We start from the raw sequence: 23,591 nt of genomic DNA, 5'->3' as shown, positions 1-23,591 counted from the left end.
GACTGCTGTGGCCCTAAATGTTGCTTGTAAATTTTTCATAATCCAAAACGTGAATTCTGTGGGTGTAACCCATCTTGACACTCGGTTTCAGATTATTTTAAAAAAATAAACAATAAAAGCATCGAAATTACCAGAAAAGTTTACTTGGCAACATTTGCTATCAGACTTTTCATGGCATCGTTACAAAAAGCTCCACTTTTACTAATAAAAATCGCTCTCTTCAGCGTTTTAAACTAAACCATCAGCAGGCTCTTCTTCCCACATAAACAAACTTACGGCTTTAGCAAAATACACATCTGCCAGCCCAGCAGAAATCCAGATCAAGCTCATGTTATAGGCTGCTTTGAAGTTCTGCAAAACAATGCGAAGTATTTGTTTACTCGGGATATCCGCTATAAGGGGCGAGAGCACGAGTATTAATTGAATGTGCTTGCCTATATGACAATATTGAAGCGATTATTTAAACTGTCAACAAAACTTGATGGGCAGGTGATGGCAACAACGTCGTGGGAAAGGCCTTTCCAGTCCTTTGCGGTACGAAGAAAAAGAACGCGGAAAAAGTTACGGAAACACTGACGGAAGCACCTTTCTGGAAACACTTAACAAATAAATATTTAGAAACTGTCGTTCTTAGTTCTCTGTAGACCGAGTCTTTCAGCCAGGCTACCCGACCTCACGTGAACTCCTCCTGGCTCTGAAAAAAAAAAGAAATGCAAGCGGGTGCACTCTCCCGAAAATAGTTCGATAGAAGCACGGCTTCAAATTTTTCTCCAGGGCTAAATATAAATATCCCGGCTGCATATAAACATAACATGAGGAATACAATCAGAGCCGTCTGAAGTGCGCAGATTGATCTCCGTGGCATAAGACCATAGGCTGTATTTGTCTCTAACTGCAAATTTATGAAAACTACGTACAACCAACCTCTGAAGCCGCAGCGCTGCGCTTAGAAGAAATGCATATTTTCTAAGATGACATGGCAGGCATCCCAGGAGATTAATATTGTCTTCAATCCTTTTCCCATAGAGAGTGGAGTAGAAAGAAGAGGAGGAGAGGCGGGGAGGTTAACCTTTAGATGAATCCAGTTTGCTACCCTGCACCTGGGGAAAGCAATGAGGAGGCATAAAGCTGAGGGTGGAAAGGGAGAGACGAGAAAAAAAACAGAAGGCGAAAAGGCTGCGGCAAAGCCACTGCCTGTCGTGCAGGCCCGACACTCTTAAGAACCGCAGGAGGGCCTGGCAGGCTCTCACCACCGATGGATTTCCGCGGCTAGTGTGCAAGAATCGAACTCCGTGAGCGGGCGTGAAGCGATGTGTACCCTGAAAGTACACTGAATGCACGAAAACACGTAAAACTAGAGCATTAGTGCGTGCATAAGGTGCGTCTTTGTAGAATGCAGGCATGTACTGCTTTCTCCATACTTTGCGTATTTTGTACCCGATGCACGAATACCCGTGATACTAATTCTGGGACATGGCCTTAGGGTTTTGGTTTTTACTTTATGGTTCGTGCCTATATATTTCGTGTTCGTGCCCTTTTCTGAGTTGATCAAATACTGAACTTCGCCGTTATTTCTTCTCAACTATTTCGATTTGATTAAACGCGAAAAGAGAAAAGCACTAATTCGCCCGTAGCTCTGCTGGTAGTTCGCTGCTTTTGTAAGCACTTGTGCGACCCCCTGCATGATTTCCCTCCTTCTATTGTGTGAATACAGCGGCGCACCCTTTCAACCAAGGCTTAAGTGAGGCCCAAGGGCCTGTTCTGCTTCAATTATTATCTCGGTTCTCTCTTTTATTCCAAAGAGATTAGTGGCGCCACACTGTGACGTAAGTGCTTATTAGTAGCAATGTATGCGTCTCTCCGGTTCTGGTATGCACTGAAGGCGCAGCTGAACAAAAGCAAATGAGGAGGAGGAATAAAAGAAAATAATGGTTGCAAAATAACCGCCATATAATAACAGTATCACAAAATAACATAGGGAACCAAATTAAGCAAAATTTGTATTTAAGCTCGCTGACATGACACATAGTTGAACGCTGCTTTCACGTTGTAAGGATTGCGACATGTGGTTCTTTGACTCGGGCAGTGCAAGTCAAGTAAAAAATATCATAGCAAAGAATGAAATGCACAACAATAAGCCCTCTTACAGGACAGCGCAGTGCCAACGCACCAGTTTATATAACGCCTAAAAGTGGTGCGCGTTTAAAATCCCTGTATATTATAAGTGTGCGAGGCCACGTGTCCACGTGACATGCTTGACGTGGGTCGCTTGCCTTTTGTGTGTTAGGTTTTTTTTTTAGTCACATCACGCTCAGAGCCTAATCTACGCTGAGCTCTTGGTGCCGGCTTACTGGTCACGTGCAAAAAAAATACAAAGATTCGTTCGCAACCTTTTTTTTTTTTTTTTTTAGCCACGGCAATCACATCCGAAAACATTGCAGAGACCAGAACCAGGGCATATTTCTGTAGAAGCAGCATGAATGTTCCTTGTTTGCATTTTTACACCTCGCACGGCTAATGTGCCTTCAAAGATGACTTTAGGGAAGCGGTAACGAAGACAAGAGAAAATATGGCGGGACGTAAGCTTAGTGCGCAGGTGGGTAGCCCGCGTCTGCAATAGTATTCGGACAACTTCACAGATGCTATTTCGAACGTCGGAAGATTTCTTGGTAACTCTGGATCAGAATATCTTCATAATTCTAAACTCTTCAGGCATAAGTTCGGAGTTCCTTCGTAAATCACTCAATACCCTCCTTTAAAGTATCGATTTTTATTTAAATTATTTCCGCTTTGTTTTATTTATTCTTTTCTACGGTATTTCTGGACACGCAAGAAAGCTATGGATCTGCTTCTTTCTTTCATTAGGGCGAGGCTTTGCACGAAACGCTGGCCGATTCACACTTTTCGCAACGTGCAATTTAATATAATGGCAACAGCTGAAATATTTTACAACTGAGAAAAATATTCTACCGTAACTCAAATTTTGCGCAAACCTGTGCTCACCGCCACTGAAGACGCACGCTTAATTTGCATGGGAAAGGTCAACAGTTTAGCGGAGCGTCTCTGCAATGAAATGTAGAAAAACAAATCTTACAAGCTCTACACTCGCTCTCTCACTTGCTCGCCCACTCTCGAGGAATGGAGCACCGGCACGCACTCATACACGTGTCCATTGGCAGCGTATGTTCTTTATTGTACTTCAAGTTCTTGGCGGCCAGATTTGCAGCACACTTTCGATAGAGGATATAACATATTTTGCTTTCTGTTACTATAAGTACCATACATTGCACTATAGATAAAACAGTTCATGACTAAGTGTCTTTTGCTTATTTGCCTTCGCACTCCGCACGGTATCGCAAAAATGCCGTCCCTCCAAAGCGCAACATTTACTTATTTTGAGTTATCTGGAACCAAATTCAAACAATACATTTCTCATGAAGTGAGCGTTCTCAAAGCCTAACACTGCACGGGTGATCTTTCCCTCGGAACACAGTCGCGTCGAACTCTGCACTGGAACAAGTAAGATCACTGCGGTCATCCCTGCCGCAAGGACAAACCGCAGGGATTCTTTTTGCGTTTATCGTTTTTACTTTGAATCTTCATCGCCATAAAACCTGTGCATAGGGGCCATTTTCCTGGCGCAGTCTAACGGCGGAGCCGACGCTTAAATTCCCATCAGTCGACCTTCTCTTCCCGTTCCCGTGCTCTGCTTTGTCCCTTCTTCCCTAAACTGCCCTCCCGTGGCGGCCTCAATTCCCAATACTCTCCCTTTCGTGCTATGGGCACATGCGCCCAACTCTCCTATACCGCTACGTGCCGGCAGTATTCTCAACTCCGTTTTTTTTTTCTTCATGTTCTTTTCCCGCTTGACTTTAACGTCCTCACGTATCAGCGGCAGGTTGAACTGAAGTGGAGAGCAGAGGAGGACCGGTATAGGGTGCAGGGGCTGGGCTCTCGACAAAAGGCTTGGTCGGGCTGGTGCATTTATAAAGGGCCCTGCTCTTGGACCTTTATGACAATAACAGGAGGGTCATCAAGACGCGCTGTTTTCCTCGAAACCGAAAAAAAAAGGAAGCTCATTATCCATTGAAATGACATGCAAAAATGTAGAGTTTAGCGTGGACTCGATAGCCTTCCAGAATCGATTGACAGGTGTGCGCGCACTTCCTCTGCGTGCGCGGACAGGTGGAAATGATATATTGACCACGCTGTGACCAGCGTCCCGCATGACCTTTACAAGGCGTGCATGTTTCTGTGCCGGGGTTGGCCAAAGTAGGAAAGTAAAGTACCAAGATACTTGCCCTATTTACGCATCAGTGCCTTTGCAGCAGCTTACGTTACGCACTACGTGCATTCGTTTGTGTTTAATGTTCGTAACAAGCAACAAGTATTATGAACAAAAGGTAAGGCGGTTTAAAACTGAAGGCCGCCAGCCCTAGTAGAGACTAAGAAATCAATTATAAAGCGGCGAAAGGACCATAATAGATTTTAAAAGTAATTAGCCAATATTGGTGTAAAAAGAGAGTAAGAGGTCCTTCGAACGCACTCCCTTTTAAGGCCGTGGTATTGCGGCCGAGGCCTAGAGTAGATTTCGGACAATACGGATTACTTATGGTTGGCAACAGAAACTAATTACCTCTTCCAAACATACGAACATCCAGCGGTTACAAAGATGTTAACAGGTTTCAACCTCCTGTATTTGCTGACCTTAAGACCTCCGGTTTAACGTCTAAAAGCCTCCTGCCATTGCTATGTGCGTAAGTTACTACGATTAGCAGTGGGAATATGCTCGCATTGACAAGCGACAAAATCTACCCTAGGACTTGGGGGCATACCTTGCCCCTAAAAAGGCAGTCTGCTAGAGGACAGCTTACGCCATTTTTATTCCTATATATGCTAATTTTTGTTCAGAGTTCGTAGTCCGGCTGGTATAAGGCCTCACAAATATTGTTAGGGCAATGAAATAGGCGAAGCGGTTTGCGACAGCCGGCAGTTGTGAGGATCATTTCTTAAAAGTTTCTTTTACTCTCTTGAGGAGTGCCCTCTCTTCCCAAAACGCAAGGTACAGAAATGCTGGGCGCAGTTCTAGACGATGACGGCATCTTCCTGCAGGACAAGTTCGTAAGGCGCTGTAACGGAGATATTCTTTGCTTGTAGAGGGAGGTTATGGAAAGGCCTAGACTGCTGTCATCGTAGGGATCTAGGGCCGAATAAAAGAGACCCAATATGCGCGTCCATGAAAATTCAGCAGCATACTATATGCAAAGCTTGCATACGTGTAGAGTGTGCTTCAGAGCTCCGAGCCCCGCCACCCTAATCTGACCACGCCCTCAAGCCAAGCGTTGGGAAGGACAACTTTACGTCCATTCAGCGAAAAACTTACAGACGATCGCAAAATTTCGAGCTCGACATATGCAGGAAAATGCTGTCGAGGATGAGACGCAGCAAAGAACTTCTTGCAACGCTGCATTCGCCGCTGTGCAAACACTTTGCTCCGTCTTATCCCATCCACTCGGAATTTTCCCAAGCAGAGCTCATGAGCCCAGGTTTCTGTAGTTATCCTGGAAACTGCGAATTAGTAACAACATACCCCCGGCAACAACAAGCCTGTTACTCTGCACGGCCTCGTCCCGAAAGCCCCAAACGGGACAGCCTGTTACACACAACTCCAGGAAGAAGGGAAAGACGAGCCCGAAAACAGCGCCGAAAACGTCAGTCGCGGGACGGCGGGAGCGAGCAAGAGGAGGAGGAGGAGGTACCCGCACAGTTAGTGTGCGGCGTTCCCTATCGCGCCTCGGTGTTCCCTAGGCGTCTTCCCTAGCGCGCGGGCCTGCCGCGCATCGCGGCGCAGTTAGGCCCCTCCCTCCACCCCCGCCCTAGGGAGCCCCACGCGGCCCGCCGCTCTCCCTCCGGGCTCCGCTGGCTCCGGCGCGCGAGTCGATGAGGACGCGTGCTGCATGTCGCTACCAGAGCGGCTGGCCGAAGCGAAGAATCATCCCAGCCCCCGGCGCGACCGAAGCCCTCGCCGCTCCACTCCCCCCGGCGGCGGCCGCTCCGCTGCTATCGCGTCGTTGTCGGGACAGCGGCGCCGGCAGCGGTGGTGGTGGCATCGCTCGCTCTCCGGCAGCAGCGCGTCTCTTCCGCGCTCCCCTCTCCTCCGGCTACGGGACGAGCGTCGTCGTCTCCTCCGGTCTTCTTCGAACAACCATGTGCGTGCGCGTGCGTGTGCTGTGCCGCGCGGTGCTTGACAGCCGGTAATGGATAACGTGCCCTGAAGCGGGGCGGAGCCAAGCCGAAAGCATGAAGGCGACGCTAACGGGACACGCTCGCCCTGGTGCTGCGGCGACGACAACCACTTGCGCGCCTGGATCCCTGGCATGGCTGCTTCTGGTGTGCCAGGCGGCGCTCCTCTTTTGTCTGGGTGAGTGAGGAACGCTTGAAGATTAGCCAGAGATTCTCTGGTTCGCGCTTCCTTCATTCCCCTGCGTCTCGTTCGCCGTGCATCGTGAGAACGTTGTATACGCTCAGGGCGTTGGTTGCGATACGGCCAGGCGTGTCTGGTTTTCTGCGTCTGGCACGAACGCTTTGCCAGGCACTACGCGTGTCTTCGATAAACCTACATGGATGCATAGTTAAACGGTACATACACCTCTAGGAGACAACACTGTAACGTTTTCTTTAGCTCGTACGTTGGAGGCACTTCGCTCTCTCTCAGTCGGAGGCGGTGCACACTGGATACGAAAGGGGCCACGCCCCCAATCTTCTTCTAATAAGTGGGGTGAAGCGAAGCGGGGCGAAAAGTATTTCTCATATCCTCGGTTGCTTCCCAGCAGACAAGTACCGGAAAGCGTTACCGTGGACTTTGTTCCTCCTTTGTGAAGAGACGTTTGGAAACCTATGCTCAAAGTACCAGCATTGTCGCAGACAGCGCTAGGAGAATGCTTTATAATAGAGGAAAAAATTGGAATTCGTATGCGTCCGTCATACGGATTTAAAAGTGCTTCCGAGAATAGCGCCGACGCATACAATACTACAAAACAACAGGCACACCAAGTAACTTTTCAGTAAATATAATAGGCTTTTGAGAGAAAATGAAAAATACTAAAATATAATCTCACATTTGACGTCCTGGACGCTTTATTCGCTTCATGTCCATGATATGCAGTTGCCTCAAAAAGACTGGGCCGAGAGCAAGCAGAAACTGGAGTCTGCCAGTATTTCCTTTCTCCGGACTTTAAAGCATTGTTGCATCTAGAATATTTGCTACACCTACACCAACCACTTACTGCCTATTATTGGTAATGTTCAAACCTTTCGTCACGTTTTTGTATGTCTGTTTTTAGGTCATTAGATGGCGTAATATATGATTAAGCAGAACTTCATTGTTATACGAGTGAGAGATCTCAGTGACCACTTCTCTGAAGCGGCCTTCCCGTCTTGTATATCCAGCCATGCCACCGCCAAAAGCACCAAGCGGGAGCGTGCAAAAGAATTTAGTAGAACGATCCTCACACTCTGAGCACGCGTTTTGAAACGGAGGCCAAGGAAAAGTGAAACAGTCGAAGGAAAAGAAATTGAAAAGAAATGTAACAAAAATGTCAAGTAAATAGCCAAGAATAAGTTCTTCAGGGTATTGGGTCGTACTTATTGTTGGTTAAGCGATAATTAAAAGTGTACTGGGTGGTTCTATCGCGCTCAGTGTGAGCTACACAGCGCTAGAGCCTGCCCGGGCGCTCGCGCTGTGTAGCTCATACTGAGCGCGGTAGTACTTATTGTAGTTTAAGTGATAATTGAAACTGGCTCCAACGCAGTTATGTTTCAGTTTCTAGTTTTCCTCGCTTTGTCCTGCCTGATGCTGCGCTTCATAAGTGCCAGGTTCCGCTTGCCGCCACTGACGCCTCAAAAGCCTCATCTCTAACCAACTTTATCAACGAAAGTAGCACTCAACCCGCCAAGCCTCGCTCATTCCTTACTATTTTGTTCGCTAATAATGCAATATGCGGCAAAACTGAACCGCCCCTCCAAGCTTCTGACTTGTTGGGGCACATTCGGGCCGTATTTCTACCTTGCGCTCTTCACCAACTAAGGCTTGAAGGTCTGGAACGCAAGCAAAGCTGAACACATCTCAAAAACAGCAAGCTGTGGTTCTACTACGTAACTTTTTTTTTTCATTGGTTGCTAAATTTTTTAGCGCGGACGAATGCCAAGCCATGCGAGTTGTCGCCTTGGGCGTTATATAAATTTGTGTTTTTAGAATAAAGATGCCGGAGAATGGATCTGGAAAGGAATCGGTGAGAGATACGTCCCGTGCAAGGGACTTTTTCGATTGTGACGTAACTGCGACGTACAATTATGAAGTGAGTCGTGTTCGCAATATCCTTCGATGATCCTATCAAGATTATTCGCAAAACTCGCATTTAGAATTCGGTGCAGGACGCTTTTCAATTTATCGCAATTCCGCCAACAAAACGCCTTTTCTTGACGTCATGTCAGGAGCGAACGTATCCCGTCATTTTAAGCAACAAGAAAAAGAGCAACAAAATGCAGCGCACCACTATGAATGGCTTCCGTCCACTTCAGTAATAATAGAGGCATCATATAGCGATACCATTCTCTTAGTGTTGTCTTTGCATGCCTAACAACAGTCTTCCTTCGTACCATAAACTTTAGGTCACTTCTTTTCAATTCAAGCAAGCGTTTCGAAAGGATACAAAGTATGGTTCCTGTGTTCACCACCGAGAAAAAAAAAAACGATATTAAGCAGCTGTCTTCCCTTGTAAAGGTTTGAGTGCTCTGGTTCAGACCAGTTTATCATGAAAATAGCGAAGCTGCTAGTAAGATTGTTCCTCACTTGATAGAGTGCATTAATGCTCTCACCTAACAAACATGTCGCAGCTTTTGAACTCGGCGATAACCTTATTTACAGTCTCCCGGCAACCTTCTTCCAGGCGGCCAACTTTCCGCTTCGCCTGTTTCGTTGTCAGCGCGTATATGGAGAAAGAGAAGAAAACAACAAAGATTTCCAGCATGGCGAGCGAGCGGGCTTTCCAGAAGCCATGCGCGTGGCTTCCTGAGCGTTCCGGCCAAAATCACGCTACACGCCTCGACATGGACGAAGTGCTCTCAGGGGTGTCTTTTAGGAAAGTGCCTTCGCCGGCCCTCTTTCGCGCCAGAATCGCTGCCCCCCCCCCCCCCCTCCCCCCTTTGCCGTTTCTTTCGCGCCCCTCCGCCCAGCGCTCCGACGATCTGCGTCTATCTTCAACTGCTCTTCACGCTCCTCCAGCCTACGTTCGCGTACGCATAGCGCCGACGTTAAAACTTGCACTGAAATTTTTATTTCTTTCCCTTTCTCTCTGTTCCGGTGCGCTAAATCACCCCTATGACAAGGACCCTAGCCCCCTGTGCCACCCCGGTTCGCGTTTTTTTTTTTCCCCTCTGTTTTAAAGAGAGCAAAAAGCGAAAGAGTGTACAGCTCTTCTGTAAATTTGCTATCTGCATGCAGTGCTAAACCTTGAGGAGTCCCCGCGCTGGTTACTGTGGCGAAACTGCCGCCGGCGCTCCGTCAAGCTTTGACGAAGTTAAGGCGAAAGAAGGACACTTACGAAAAGATGAAGATCTGGTTTGGTTTGGTTTCTGGGGGTTTAACGTCCCAAAGTGGCTCAGACTGTGAGGGACGCCGTAGTGAAGGGCTCCAGAAATTTCCACCACCCGGGGTTCTTTAACGTGCACTGACATCGCACAGTACACGGGCCACCTCTAGAATTTCCATCGAAATTCCACCGAAACTCCATAGAAATTCGACCGCCCGGGACGGGATCGAACCCGCGTCTTTCGGGTCAGCAGCCAGGGGTCATAACCACTGAGCCGCCGCGGGTGCGCACAGAAGATCTGGTCACCTGCTGTGATTCAAAAAGTTTCTGCGAAGTCAGCCAGAAAAAGCGAGGACGAAGACTCGCGAGATGAACTTCATCTTGCTTGCGTCATAATCCGAAGTTCGTTTATTTTTCTATTGCATTCTTTTTGTCATGTCCGGCAGTTGTTAAGGTCTAACATAAGGTAACATTTTTGTGGCGTCCCATACTCATGAACATCGCTCTGTGTAATGGGATGTTTCCTAATTATAGATTAACCGAAAAGTAACCGATCAAGGATCTGTATGCAACCCGCTACCTACAATAAATAGTTAATAAGCATGCTGGTCATAGCGGGCGCGATATGGCATTTGCCTCTACTTCAGAAGAAACGCCGACAGCAAAAATCGGAAGAGAACTCATTTCGGTGTCATGGGAGTTTTTGCATAGATGTTCAAGCGGACTTCAGAGTGAGGTTTTCTTCAACTATTCTTTCTTTCTAATTAGCAAACACTTATCCGCTACCGCCGGACTTTACAAAACAAAAACACTGCTCACACATGGCCCTAAAAGCAGCGCCACAAATGAAAGAAGAAAGCAAATAAAAGACGGTAAAGCACGCAAGACATGCGAGACATGCACGCACCCAGTCGTCGGGCTCGGAAGATAGGCCCCGTCGTGCAGGAAGTGTAGGACGGGCCGTCTGCAGCAAGATATAATCAAAGGACGACGCGAGGCGCTGGAGCGTCTACTTTCTTGCCCCGTGTCCCGTTACAGCGGCGCCGCAGCTAATCATGGGAGTTCATCACACCCACTGCCGGCTTTGCGTTGCTTGCAGCCCTGCCTCCGCGGAGGGACGTTGTTCTTCGTGGAAACACTTCTGCGGCCATTACAAGAGCCCCACTGTCTTCAGACAACGGCTTCAGTGTGCGAGCAGAATCAGTCAGGCAGAGCAGCCAGTGTACACCAGTTTCCTGACGTCGTATACTATGCGTAGCCGTAATTAGTCCTTTCATACATAATTTGACACATTGCAGGGGGAGTTATAGCAAGGATAACGGAGTAAAGTTTGCTAGGTCAGTGCCTAGACCGGCGTTGTTGGCATACGATCTTCACTGCGACTGTTGATACGAAGTGATTATTGCTGGGTCATACTACATGGTACAGCACGAAGCATAACTATGTCCAACAATTTCGGTCAAAGCCGCCGCGGTGGCTCAGTGGTCATGGTGCTCGGCTGCTGACCCGAAAGACGCGGGTTCGATCCCCGCCGCGGCGTATGAATTTCTTTGGAGGAAAAATTCTAGAGGCCCGTGTACTGTGCAATGTCATTGCACGTTAAAGAACTCCAGGTGGTCGAAATTTCCGGAGCCCTCCACTACGGCGTCTCTCATAGCCTTAGTCGCTTTGGGACGTTAAACCCCATAAACCAAACCAAACCAAACCAATTTCGGTCAAAATTTTTTGAAAATTCAAAAATTGTAAGGTACTCTTACGGAAGTATTGAAAGTAATGGTCCACTGTTCTGGTATGTAGCAAAATCTTTCTTATAAAATGCTTCCATCGATCGCATCGTACAGTTAAAGGTGCACGTTCCGAGCTTTCTTAGAAACTTCGATTTATTGCCCTGTGTGGCCGATTTCCCTAATTAAATCGAATTAACGCCCGGCTCCCGCTTTTTTTTTTTTAATTCTCCCTCGTACGGTGGGCGGAGTCGACCAACGCGTAGAGTGCCTTTCAGCCAGTCCCGTGGCGGCTTGCCGCTCTGCCATCGGCGGAGTAATACGTAGTAGTCCGTAGTAGCAAATAGTCCGCGCGTATTTTTATTTCTGCGGGCTTATTTTGCGGCTATATTATCTGCGAATGAAACTATTTATTCATAGAAACCTAAAAAACAAAATAAAACGAAAGCAAAGCCTCCACAGAGCTGGCTGAGAGGCATTCCATGCGTTGGTGGACTCCGCCCACCGTACGAGGGAGAATTAAAAAAATAAAGGCGGGAGCCGGACGTTAATTCGATTTAATTAGGGAAATCGGCCACACAGGGCAATAAGTCGCAGTTTCTAAGAATGCTAGGAACGTGTAGATCGAGTTCCCGCGGCAAAAACACAAGTTCAGAATCCTCTTCAGTGCACCTTTAAGGCTCCCATAGAAAACCAATGGGGAACGCTTTTGAAGGTAGCAAAAACGTTATTAGAAATAAAATTCAATGCTGCCGTCGTGTCATCAGCGGGCATATTGATTGTTACAATGAAATCTTACATTACATGAAAAAATTGCGTTCATAACAGGTTTACCACTGAAAATTTCTATTGTCCACAATTGTTGTATATGGAGGAAAGAAAAGCCTCAGGCGGGGATGCTGCAATCGGAATATTGAGGGTCGGAAAATACCGACTTTTTAAAGAAAGTTTGCGATTTAAGTAGAGTATCCTCTATGTAAAAGAAAAAAATAATGCAATTGTTTCATTCTCAGTTTGATAAAACAAGTTACAAATGAAATCTTTTCTCCCGCCCGTGTTGTTCTAAATACTTTACCGCAACGACTTCGGAGACTAAGGAAGTCGGCTGGACGGCGCTTGAAAAGTTCAGTGTAAGACCGAAGGCCTGCAAACTGTCAAGAACTCTTTGCCCATTGCAGCCAGACAAGAAAGACGAGACAAGCTTAAAGGGGCCCGCAATGTCTGTCACTTAATTTTCAGGCTCCAGTTTCTTCCGACTGCAAGTAGCGTGTCATTAGTCAGCCAACGAGCTTCCTGCGTCGCGTGGAATGCAAAGACGAATAGGCGAAGACCCCGCACTTGAACCCGCAAACTTAGAGGGCAAAATAAAAGGTGGCCCGACAAAACCGGCAGGCGAAGCCGGGTCTTTGCATACTTTCTTCCCAGGAAGTTTGCCGAAGGAATTAGACGCTAATGCGGCGTGGACACACACAAGTGCAAACGCACTAACTGCGCCTTCTTACACAGACAGGCACAGGCTGCGCCCAACATAAGAAGTCGCGAAAGAAAAGAAAAAAGCGCAGAAGAAAGGCGAGATGAAAGAGGAAGACTGATAGAAAGAAGGAGAGAAAGCGAAACGATAGAAAGCAGAAGCCGCACTTGAGAAAGTCGCGGAGGGAGCGAATTCTCCGCTCAAGGCAAGTGTGTAGCAATGCCAGCGACAGGTAAGTTTGCGCCTCGTGACGTCGGTGGAAAGACCGCGGCTTGTCTCCCAGCCCGTGTGACGTACCTTGTTCGACGTTCACTAGCCCGCTCCTTCCTTCCTTCACAACTCCGGCATGTTTTGTGTTTTCCATTTCTTCGCATGCTTTTCATCTTATTTTTTTCTTCTTCCTGTTGTTTCTCCCACGCGACGGTCCACCATTTCTTGCACTTCTTTGCTTCTCCGCGTGGCTCGGGCACGTCGTCTTCGTCCTCCGGCTTTGGCCCCTGCAAGGCTGCAGCTTTGCCGTGTTGCCTCTCCGCCCGCGACAAGAGGCAAGACACTTCGCCACCGCGTAGTTGCCTCGGGTAAGCGTTTGCCTCTGTTTTCTTGGAGCGGTACACGAAAGGCCTGGAAACAAATAAGTGGCTCCCTTCTCCTTCTAGCCGCTGCTGCCGACTTCTCAAGCGCTCATTCGCTGTACAGGTGCACTTTCTTCAGAGCAACTCCCTCCGGCTTTCGCGCACTCTTTTTCTTCCCCAACTAGACGGTATAGCGGCCGTTCCATTAGTGAGCTTTTTGGTCCATGATGAGCTGCCTTCGCGATGGCGGCGCGGCGGTCCTGTAATTGCACATGCTGTAGCGACGAAAGCCCGGCCCTACAAGGCGACGCTGTCAACCCCCCCTCCCCCCCTTTCTTAGCGGAGTATCCTACGCGCCGTTGAAAAGCCATAAAGGAAAAAGAAGGTGTACACGTACGTAGCGGCATACGCGGGTATTAATTTAATGCGCTTATTTGACAGCGCTAACAAGAGATCTCGTTAAACAGCAGCCGCTAACTGGGAGGTTATTTTTACTCTTTATTACCAGCACGCAAAAAAAGGGCACACATTTACACGACGCAGAGACATAGTTAATTATGCTGCAATGTGTAAGGCTGACTGCTAAACGTAAAAGTCTGCTTCCGTTTCGATGATTTCTTGGTTGATAGTTTGGCTTGGTTTATGGGAGTTTAACGCCCCAAAGCGACTTAGGCTTTGAGGGACGCTTTAGTGAAGGACTCCGAAAATTTCGACTACCTGTGGTTCTGGGATTAGTAAGCCGTTGTTTCCTACCGGGCAGTTCTGTTTAAGTCTCCGTGGGACGTTATGCTGATTTTGTGCGTTTGATGCGCCGTCTGTCAATAAAACTGCAGCCCTGCGACTCTTTTCTTTATTTGCACTGTCAACGACAACGCTCTGGGAACACGCAACGTGTGTCTAATAGGAATCTACGCTCCATGCGATGCTAATGAAGTATCGACTAAATCTACCGCCGTCTGCAATGTCGTCCTCACGTCATTCCGCGTTAATTTACCGTTCCGCATCCATTTCAATTCTATATTAAGGGTGCTTCCCACGACGTTCTTTGTGGCCGAGGGCGGATTTTTTACCGCCCACTACTAAGAATATCCAGCCTTTTTTCTTTCCGACTTATTTGTCATGCAGCCTCCCGTATCTCTTATAATGACGGCATGCAAGCATTAGGTTACACTTCTCGTCATTTATTTCTTTACAAGCATCACTACCACTTAATAAAACAAGCAAACGCTTGAATCATGATAGTTCACGCGCTGTGTGGGTGTTGGAAAAAGCTGCAAAAGCCGCTTGACTAAACAAAAGTAGGCATAAATGACCGAGAATCAGAAAGTTCCATGCATGGCGGTCGTTTATTTAAAGCTCGCACATGTAGGCACGAAGCTTTTTGTGTAGGACATATCAATGTCAGTTTAATTAAGTGGCATAGTCTTTCTATCGTGAATTTCCAGTATAAAATGGCATTAGCCGGCTTGTAAGTTCTAACCAAATCATATGAACCAACGCAGGTAGGGGTGCTCGGTGGTAGCTTTAGACGTAGGAACAAAGATGGCTGGCAGCGTTTTGTACAAGGGCATCATCAAAGATGAGTGCTATAATTGACGTGTAGAAAAATGTACGCGTAAGTATTGGTTGCAGATAAAAATCGTTTATTAGCTGCACATGTACTGGTTATTTTACGGATCTAATAATAATAATAATAATAATAATAATAATAATAATAATAATAATAATAATAATAATATCTTTATTTGTGTCGTAGGGTACACGGTCGATACTAGAGGCCGGCAGTAAAAGCTGTCACAAACGACACCTTGACAGAGCCGCAGGCCCCCATGCACTTGGCAACGGTACAGTGGCAATGCTTATATGCAAAAAAAAAAAAGATGCTATACACAGTACAGCTCACAGTACACCCTGATAAATAAATTCCATTTCCTAGACAGAACACAACATAAAATTTTGTAATATACGGCATAAATTAATAGAAAGGACATAGAATACATTATACAACATGATGGATAGAAAATAAAATTACCCTGGCTTAAGGCATGAAACAATTACAGATCAATTCTATGAACTAATAAGAACAAAATGACACAGGCAGTTGTAGCCTAGTAAGGCAAGAAAAGATAGTCAAGATTACAGTTCACTCGTCAGGAGGAAATAGCATGGATACAATACAACACAAATAAAAATCCGGTAGGTAAACATGGTCACTTAGTGTAAGGAGAAATTATTCAGTTGAAAAGGATATGGGTGTAGAAACAAACTCAAGTATTAAGAAACAGAAAAGGAAATGTAATTGCGGCTTGTCAGTGACAATCAGGCATGATCATTTGGACATGTATTTTCTGATTTCTTTAAATGGGCTCTTTTAAAACTCTTTAAAACTCTTTTTCGAAACTCGCTTGCTCTGCATATGTTCCTTGGGAGAGCTAAGGAGCAGTCGTGCAACTGGGTTTTTGCAATTCACCAAAACTGTTTCCAGTTTTATGGTTTAAACACTTTGATTTATTACACTGTCATCAGCGTCATCGCCAGTGATGCTAAGCCTCCGCAGGCCTATCTCGCATTTGAGTGTAAGAAGTGCTAAAATGAAAAAGAGCACGACAAAAATAAAAAAAAAACGTTGGCAGTGGTAAAACTGAACCACTAGAAGAAGGCTAGCGTTTCGTTGTTCCTTCCGACGTAAGCTCATCGGTGGAGTCATACGTTAATACGGCACGAGGACAAACGTAGAAACTAAAACAGGCTCATAGACAGGCACAGCTCCAGTCCGGGCACAAAACTCTTTTTCAGGGATATTTATTGCTATGAAGGGAAATCTTTCTGAAGCACAAAATCATTGAGCAGCATGATAATTCTATGCCACAGGGGGGGTAACCACAACTTAAACTTTCGGTCATTGAACATGTGGAAAACCCCTGTCTGATATATATATCTTTACGTACGCAGTTTTCCAATGAGCGTTTCCGGATTTTTGTGCCAGGAGCAAATTGTATTCTTCATCTGCGCTCCTCCGCTTCCAACACATTCCTATGATGCCATCCGCAGAGTGTCTTACAACATTCTAAGGAAGACGATTACGTACCAATATACTCAAGTACAGCTTAACTTCATTTCCGCCATGTTAAAGCGCAATCCGGGAGAGGAAACCCGCATATCCCAGCCGTGGAACAAGACGGGAGCATTAACAGCTCTAAAAAAAGAAGGTGCAAGCTTTTTCTGCCCACCAGTGCATTAAACTGACCACCCATCAGTATAAACAGCCGCCGAATTAAAAGTGTTAGCTTTTTATCGGTCCTGAAGCTATTGAACTACTGACTTACTAAGCATGACTCGGCAGTATTACTGGAGCTGCGCCCACAAAGTGCTGCCAGTTCACGCACTTAATACGTTCGTACAGGTAAGAGGAATGCGATTGGAGCCGGGAGATTAGTAGCCGTACTCTGACCACGCTTCGAGCACGCCTTCATCGAAAATCAATCCCTTCCCCTAACCGTCACTTACCTGCCGCCATTCGCTATGTTAGCGCAGTTCGTTCCTAAATGGTCTGAGCGTAGCGAGGGCGCGAGGAAAGCCAGCGAAGCGGGACGAGCTTTGAATGGCCGTCATTTAAAGCACGGGCTTGGACCCTACCGCAATGCGCTTGCATTGACAGCGTGGACGCTTACGAGGCCTACACGCGAGCACCAAGAAGCTTTAGCCAGGAGCGGTTACAGAGCTCTCAGCGAGCCTGAGGAGCAACAGGAGAGAGCACGATTTCAAAAGAAACACAGAGGGCGTTGTCAGCGCAAGTTTGTCTGCGTGTACTTCATGAGGGTAAGGGCTTTACGCGAAAACAGCCGAAGCGGAGGGTTAAAATAACTGCACTCCAGTCCTTTGGATTTACACCGGCCTCACTGCTTCAAAAACTTTCCATGCGCGCCCGCGGACTCAATTATTTCCCCGCGGTCAGCGCGAAAACAGCATGCCAGCACACACCACGGACGGAACAATAAAGGAAGCGCACATATGGCCCGTGCGAGCCCCTGCACCCAGACCCGCATACGCGCATTTCAAATGCGTCGCACAAAGACCCCCGGGGCTAGCTGCGGAGCAGCTGGGTTTCGGGCGCGGAATTCGCCTACCTTGCCCCCTCCTGGTCTCCCTCCTGTTTTGTACAGCTACTGTGGTGGACAGCCTGCCCGCCGCAGGGGACTGCGAGTCGCACCGTTCTCAAGGTGCGCGTGCGAGAAAGGAGGGCGTAGAGAGGAATCAGAGGGAGGCGCGAGACGGTGGTGGTCGCTGAGGTACGCGGGTGCAGTGCGCAGTCTGGAGGAGCGTAGCTGCCCTCGTGAACCATTGTTATCTTTTGTGATCTGTCCGCTCCCCGAATGGGAACCGCCGCCAGAGAAAACATGTGCGCCGGGGCCTACCCCCCCCCCCCCCCCCCTCTCCCGCTGTCCGCCCGCCGGGGCTCCTTTCGTGTGGGTGGGGGCATGGAGGGAGGAAAGGGAGGTCACCGGTGTGCATGCAGCTGCCGCTTTCTGTTCTCCTCCTAGCCATGGACACTGCTCGGACGGGGCAGCGAACGGTCACAGCGGTGTCTCGTTCGTGCCTCGGTTCGGAAATGTGACCACACCGACGCATTCGAGAAAGGACTCAGCAGGGAATGTCTGTCTTCCCGTTACCTATAGACGATATATATATTGCTGCCGAGGTACGCCCACAGAAACTGAAAGAAAGTAAAGAAGCTGATCAAAAAAATAACAATTCGCCCCTGCGATAATGGGAATTTCAGTTAGAGCTGGGAAGTGGTGAAACTGCTGATGCCAATTAGATGTCTCTTAACTGTGGGCACCCGTTTCGTTTATGCTTCAACGGCTCCAACACGCAATGGCGCCGCGGGCAAACTTAAGTGGAAGTGTTTGGCATAAAGTGTTCAAGTAGCTGCATGCAGTAATCTGACAGGGATGGTGAGACTGGGATGCGGGGCAGGGACAGAGGTAGAGGAGTATGGTAGGCGTGAGTTATGTGTGGCACCATGCAAGACGCGTGGTCGCTCATTCATCTCTATAAAGGGGGCGGGCGGCATGACAGGAGCAGCAGTGGACGATGGGAAGCTGCAGTAAACAGGTGTGTATTTAACAGCGTTGGGGTAGTCCGGTGCTGCACTTAGAGGATGTAGACGGCTAAGGGTGTAGGTGGGCGGAATGAGCGGACGATGACGACGACATGATTTCGCGCAACGTCGTCCATTGATAATGTCGCTGTAAAATATAAACGTCACTATGATGGCCAGTTAGCAGCTCTAAATGAGCATTCTCATATGCATCTGAACACTGCTCTCCAGCGAGAATCGGCCGCTTAGCGCCACATTGGGTTACATAGCCACCTCTTCGTCATTAGTATGGAGGGCGGCAAAGAAACACCGCCCTTCGTGTTTCCAGCCTCAAACACATTTCATAGTGAGAACGATTAGCTTACTTGATAATGACTGGCCATCTCTTCTCGCACTTTGTGAGGATGGGTTGAAATGAGCTTCTGTGTCGTAAGGCAACTTGCAGTCTAAGGCGCTGCGCCGAGTCGCGCCGACTGGAGAGTTTGCTGTGGTTTCGAGTTATACACAAACGAGAGATTTCCTCTACATTCCTGGCCCGAAACTTCCGCTTGATTCGTTCTTATCAAAGTTGGTAATTCCTGAAAAGCTGAGCAGTTTCCCGTCATCGCATGAGTGCGGACACGTGCGCAATCACAGACGCGCAAGTGGCGTCAGAAGTAAGCACGACACGCTTCTGACATTAAAATCTACCGGCGAAAAACCTAGCGGAGAGTCGTTTATTTTAATGCGTTAGCATTACTAGACCGATTACGAGAAAAGCCGGTGGACTGTGTGTGTGTTAGTGCGCGTACTCCCAGATGATACGCTGTAAACCCGAATTCACCTCTAAGGGTGTAAAAAGGAAGTAAACTGTCCTCTAGCGCACATCCTTTTATAAAAATGTGTGCGCTAGAGGACAGTTTATTCCCATTTTAGTCTCTTCTGTTTAGAGTGTGCAGGAAATCCCAACGGAGGAAAGAAAAATAAGGTGGCGTCATCAAGCGGCCGTATGACGCACGCAGCAAGCCGAGCACTGCCACTTCAGACAATCCTTGTCGTTCGTCTGTATGTACTCGCCACTACCTGACCTCTATGACCCGACGTTCGGACCAAAATAGTGACTCAACCGCTTGTCGAACAGGACAAATGGTTCCGGGTAGTGTCATACGATTTCTCGTTTCAAGTTGGAGGCTAGCTTGCGACAGGGTTTCAAACCGACGACATAAGTGTTTTAGCTGTATGCCTCCCCAGAGTCTTTATCTATTCCCTTAAGGCGCGGTTGAGGTGTCCACCGAGATATGATAGAGTCACTGCGTCGTAACTTTTCCTCGAAAACCAAATTTAGTATCAAAACTTGGATGCATCGTTTCGCCGTACAGCGTTTCGGGTGGTGTCATAAGTACGCGTGTGTGTGTGTGTGGGTGGTGTGTGTGTGGATGCGTGTCAATGCACTCAGAGGCAGTAATGCTTTCGCAGTCCCATACGTAAGCACTCTTCTGTCTGCCGAAATTCTTGTTTTATTTTTCAAAGCACTCATTTTTTATTACTCGACCAGTTTATACAGACACATGTTTTAAAGGTGGAGAGGGATGTAGAAGGAGGTTACAACAAGGAATACATACAAGGTGCGACCAGGAAAGCCGCAATGTTTCTCGATATAGCGATTCTCAATTGCCCACATATCATAGTCACGTTCGCGGTTTCATCGTACAGCCGGCTGCCTGAGGAATATTTTGCGACGCATTTCGCTTTTTCTTTCAAAGTCACGCAATACGACTCCACATTTTCACTTCCCACTGTCCAACGGCAATGCCTTTACATTATTGCGCACGCGTTTCCGTCTACTTCTGACGCGACTGGTGTATACACAGACGCAGCCAGCAAAGAAGAGTGATTTAGCTCACAAAATGAAGTCATTTCAAACAACCATGAACTATATTTCAAGTCTCTTTTTCCATTCTACATGCGCTGACCGCACCGAGAATGAGATGCGCACATAGAGGAAGGCGCGCACACACACACACACACACACACACACACACACACACACACACACACACACACACACACACACACACACACACACACACACACACACACACACACACACACACACACACACACACACACACACACACACACACACACACACACAAACGGAGGCGATCCCAAACACCGCGTAGCAAAGAAGGAAGACGCCAAAAGCCAAATAATAGCGGGGTCGTCCACAACCACGCGTATATAGATATAAAAAAAATATTCAAATATAGAGAGCGTCAAAGAAAGGCGGGGTTTGGGTGGGGCTGGACGCTTCCGAGGTCTGGCTGCTCCGTCCGGCAGCCGATGGCCTAGCGCGAGCCACGACGACCGCGGTCGCGGCGTCCAGGCGCCTATCTCCCCCGCGCGCGCTTCTGGGCATCGCATTCCGAGCTTCCGAAGCGCATAAAGGCGCCCCGCCACGGCGACCATGCAGCGCAATGCCCTGTCTCCCTTCCTCTCGCTCCCTCTCCCATTTGAGCACGGGCTTGAACCCTTTCTCTCCTCCCTCCGTCTTTCCTTAGACTTCCGCCTCCTCTCCTTCTTTTGCTGCCGCTCCCGCTACTCCTGCCGCTGCTGTAGGGATGCAGGGGCGCCCGAGCAAACGCCCCTTGGCCCCGCAATGTTCTTCTCCCTCCCTCCATGCCTTTCTTGCTTGGTTGCTGCGTCGCACACGCGGTAACTGGGACAAAACGAAACAAAGTAATATAGAAGGGCTGCGACAAAGAAGTTGAGAAAGAAAAGAAACAGGATGGTGGGGGGACGGTGATTCTCTGGTTGCGTGCTGAGATAAAAACTACGACAGAGGGCGCTGCGCGCGTTTGCGCGCACGCGACCCAGTGTGTATACGTACAGCAACGCCATCGCCGTGGCCATGCCGGGGGTGGGGAGGAGGAAGCACATAAAAGAGAGGAGGGGAGGATGGGCTATGGCTCTGAAACATAAAGAAACCGAGATAACTAGACAGAGAGAAAATGATGCACACAAAGAAGAGAATGAAAGTAGCCAGGCAACGCCGTGAACCTAATGGCTCGGAGTCGGCAGATAGTCTATATATATATGTTTACAGGGAGAGAGGAGAGCAGTCCGATATACGATGCCGCGACCGAAAAGAGAGAATAGCCGAAAAGAAAGAGCTGGAGAAAGAAAAGAATTCCCGGAGATGGCAAGAAGATTAGCGACGCGCGTCTCGCCACGGCGCCAACAAGGAGAATGGGCAAGGCGGTGTAATATACGAAAGGCGTGCATATGTACACATACATCCTCCGGATTGTGTGTGCGTGTGTGTGCTACCGGGCATCGCCGACCCTGAACGCCAAGAAGTCGGCGAGAATGACAATACACGAGGAGCAGAAGTGTTAATGAATAAAAAGGGGGGGGGGGGGGGGGGGAGGCAAAGGATCGAGGGTGTGAGTAGCGAGGGACAGAGTAAAGGGAAAGGCGCCAGCGAATAAGAAGACACGCAGACAAGCCATCTTGCACAATCACGAAAAGAGCAACGCGCGTATCCCGGCCGCGTTGTACGAAGCTTCTCGTGCTGGAGCTAAGAAAGACTCAGCGTTAAGCACGATAGTGGCGTGGCGGTGGCGGCGGCGGCAAATGCGACGCCGACTCCGCTGGCTCGCGCGAAGGCTGTGCGGAACGCGGGACTCCCAGCAGAATACACGTCCAAATGACGCATGCTACCTGCTTCTCTTTAGGATTGCGCGGCACGGTCCGGTGTATACGAGGAATTGTGTTCGCCGCCGCTCTTGAGCTCGGTATATATATGGTTCCCGAGCACGGCACGGGCCACACACACATTTCCCCACCGCGTGGTCTTTTGTGACTTGCTTTCTTGTTTTACTGCGGTTGTGGGCAAGATGGTAGAATGCGTAGTAGTAGCAAGAAGTAGAGACCTAGTGCTGAGCGCTTTGTTGCTTATTTTTGCTCTTGTATAAATAAATAAGCACGAATACAAAAACCTATTAGCTCACCGAAACTAGTGCCCGGCAAAAGCATCGCGTTGAACTAGATCGCCACCAACGAGCGAAAGAGAGGAATTCCATGGTGGAGGCCCCCATTTCTCTTTCCACTATGCGTGGTGAAAAGAAAAGGACAAAAGTTGTATGGACAAAGGACCGCTCGCTCACTGTGGGTATGTACCACTCCGACCGAGGGCAACAACGACTGCGCTGCTACCACGGCGGGCGGGAGCATTGTACGTGGCAGTGTGGAGCTGTGGCTAGAAACAGAATGAACACAATGAACAGGCAGAATGTAGACGGCGTGTCTGCAGGATGGGACCCATTCACTCGGGTTTCTCGGCGCGCCCTTCCGTCTTTAGCGAGTGATTAGCTCGGCAGCTATACCGAGGAGGAACACCTCGCGTCGTCTTCGCCAAATGGGAAGCGGTAAGAAAGGCTCCCTCTTCGCTGGGATTCTCTGATCCGAGGACTCCGATCGCGACAGGCATATCTCGGTCTGCAGATACCCGTGATGTTCATTTGTTGCACTGTCGAAAATTGTTAGTGCGCTCATGATGTGCCCCCCTCCTTACCCATCCCCGGCTTAATTCCCACGTCATGCCCTCTTGTATAGAGGGCCTTTAAGGGTACCTGATTACATACATACATACATACATACATACATACATACATACATACATACATACATACATACATACATACATACATACATACATACATACATACATGCATGCATGCATGCATGCATGCATGCATGCATACATACATACATACATACATACATACATACATACATACATACATACATACATACATACATACATACATACATACATACATACATACATACATACATACACACACATACGTGCATACATATACGTACGTACGTACATACATTAACTGTAAATAGTTTGTTCTTACGCAACAAGGTGGTAAGAAATAACTGCTAAACGACGGTTAACAAATGAGTAGGCAGTAAGTATACGAAGCCTGAATCGAAATTCTCCTCCTAATTATTGCGCTGCAAAAGGAAAAAAGTAATAGATGACATTTCCAGTGTCCTCAATAATGTGATTATAGCAGTATTGAGGACTATTACATCCAATTTTTGTTACGACACACTTGTTGCTTAAAGAATAGCTGTTAG

At 47.9% G+C, this 23,591-nt stretch overlaps 1 protein-coding gene across 2 annotated transcripts in view; it reads left to right on the top strand.

Annotated features, from left to right (window-relative positions):
* Window positions 1-5,954: 5,954 nt before the first annotated feature.
* Window positions 5,955-23,591, top strand: part of LOC149371673 (cell adhesion molecule Dscam1-like) — a 275,616-nt gene continuing 257,979 nt past the window's right edge. For both annotated transcript variants that reach the window (XM_089565914.1, XM_089565913.1), the window contains exon 1: window positions 5,955-6,421. In XM_089565914.1, coding sequence (XP_089422040.1) covers window positions 6,301-6,421 — 121 coding nt within the window. In that variant the 5' untranslated portion in view covers window positions 5,955-6,300. The remainder of the gene's footprint in view (window positions 6,422-23,591) is intronic.

Source organism: Amblyomma mixtum, chromosome 1 (genome assembly GCF_055824585.1).
Source record: "Amblyomma mixtum isolate Tamu chromosome 1, ASM5582458v1, whole genome shotgun sequence".
NCBI classification, from domain to species: Eukaryota; Metazoa; Arthropoda; class Arachnida; order Ixodida; family Ixodidae; genus Amblyomma; species Amblyomma mixtum.
This window is presented reverse-complemented; position numbering and strand designations above follow the sequence as displayed.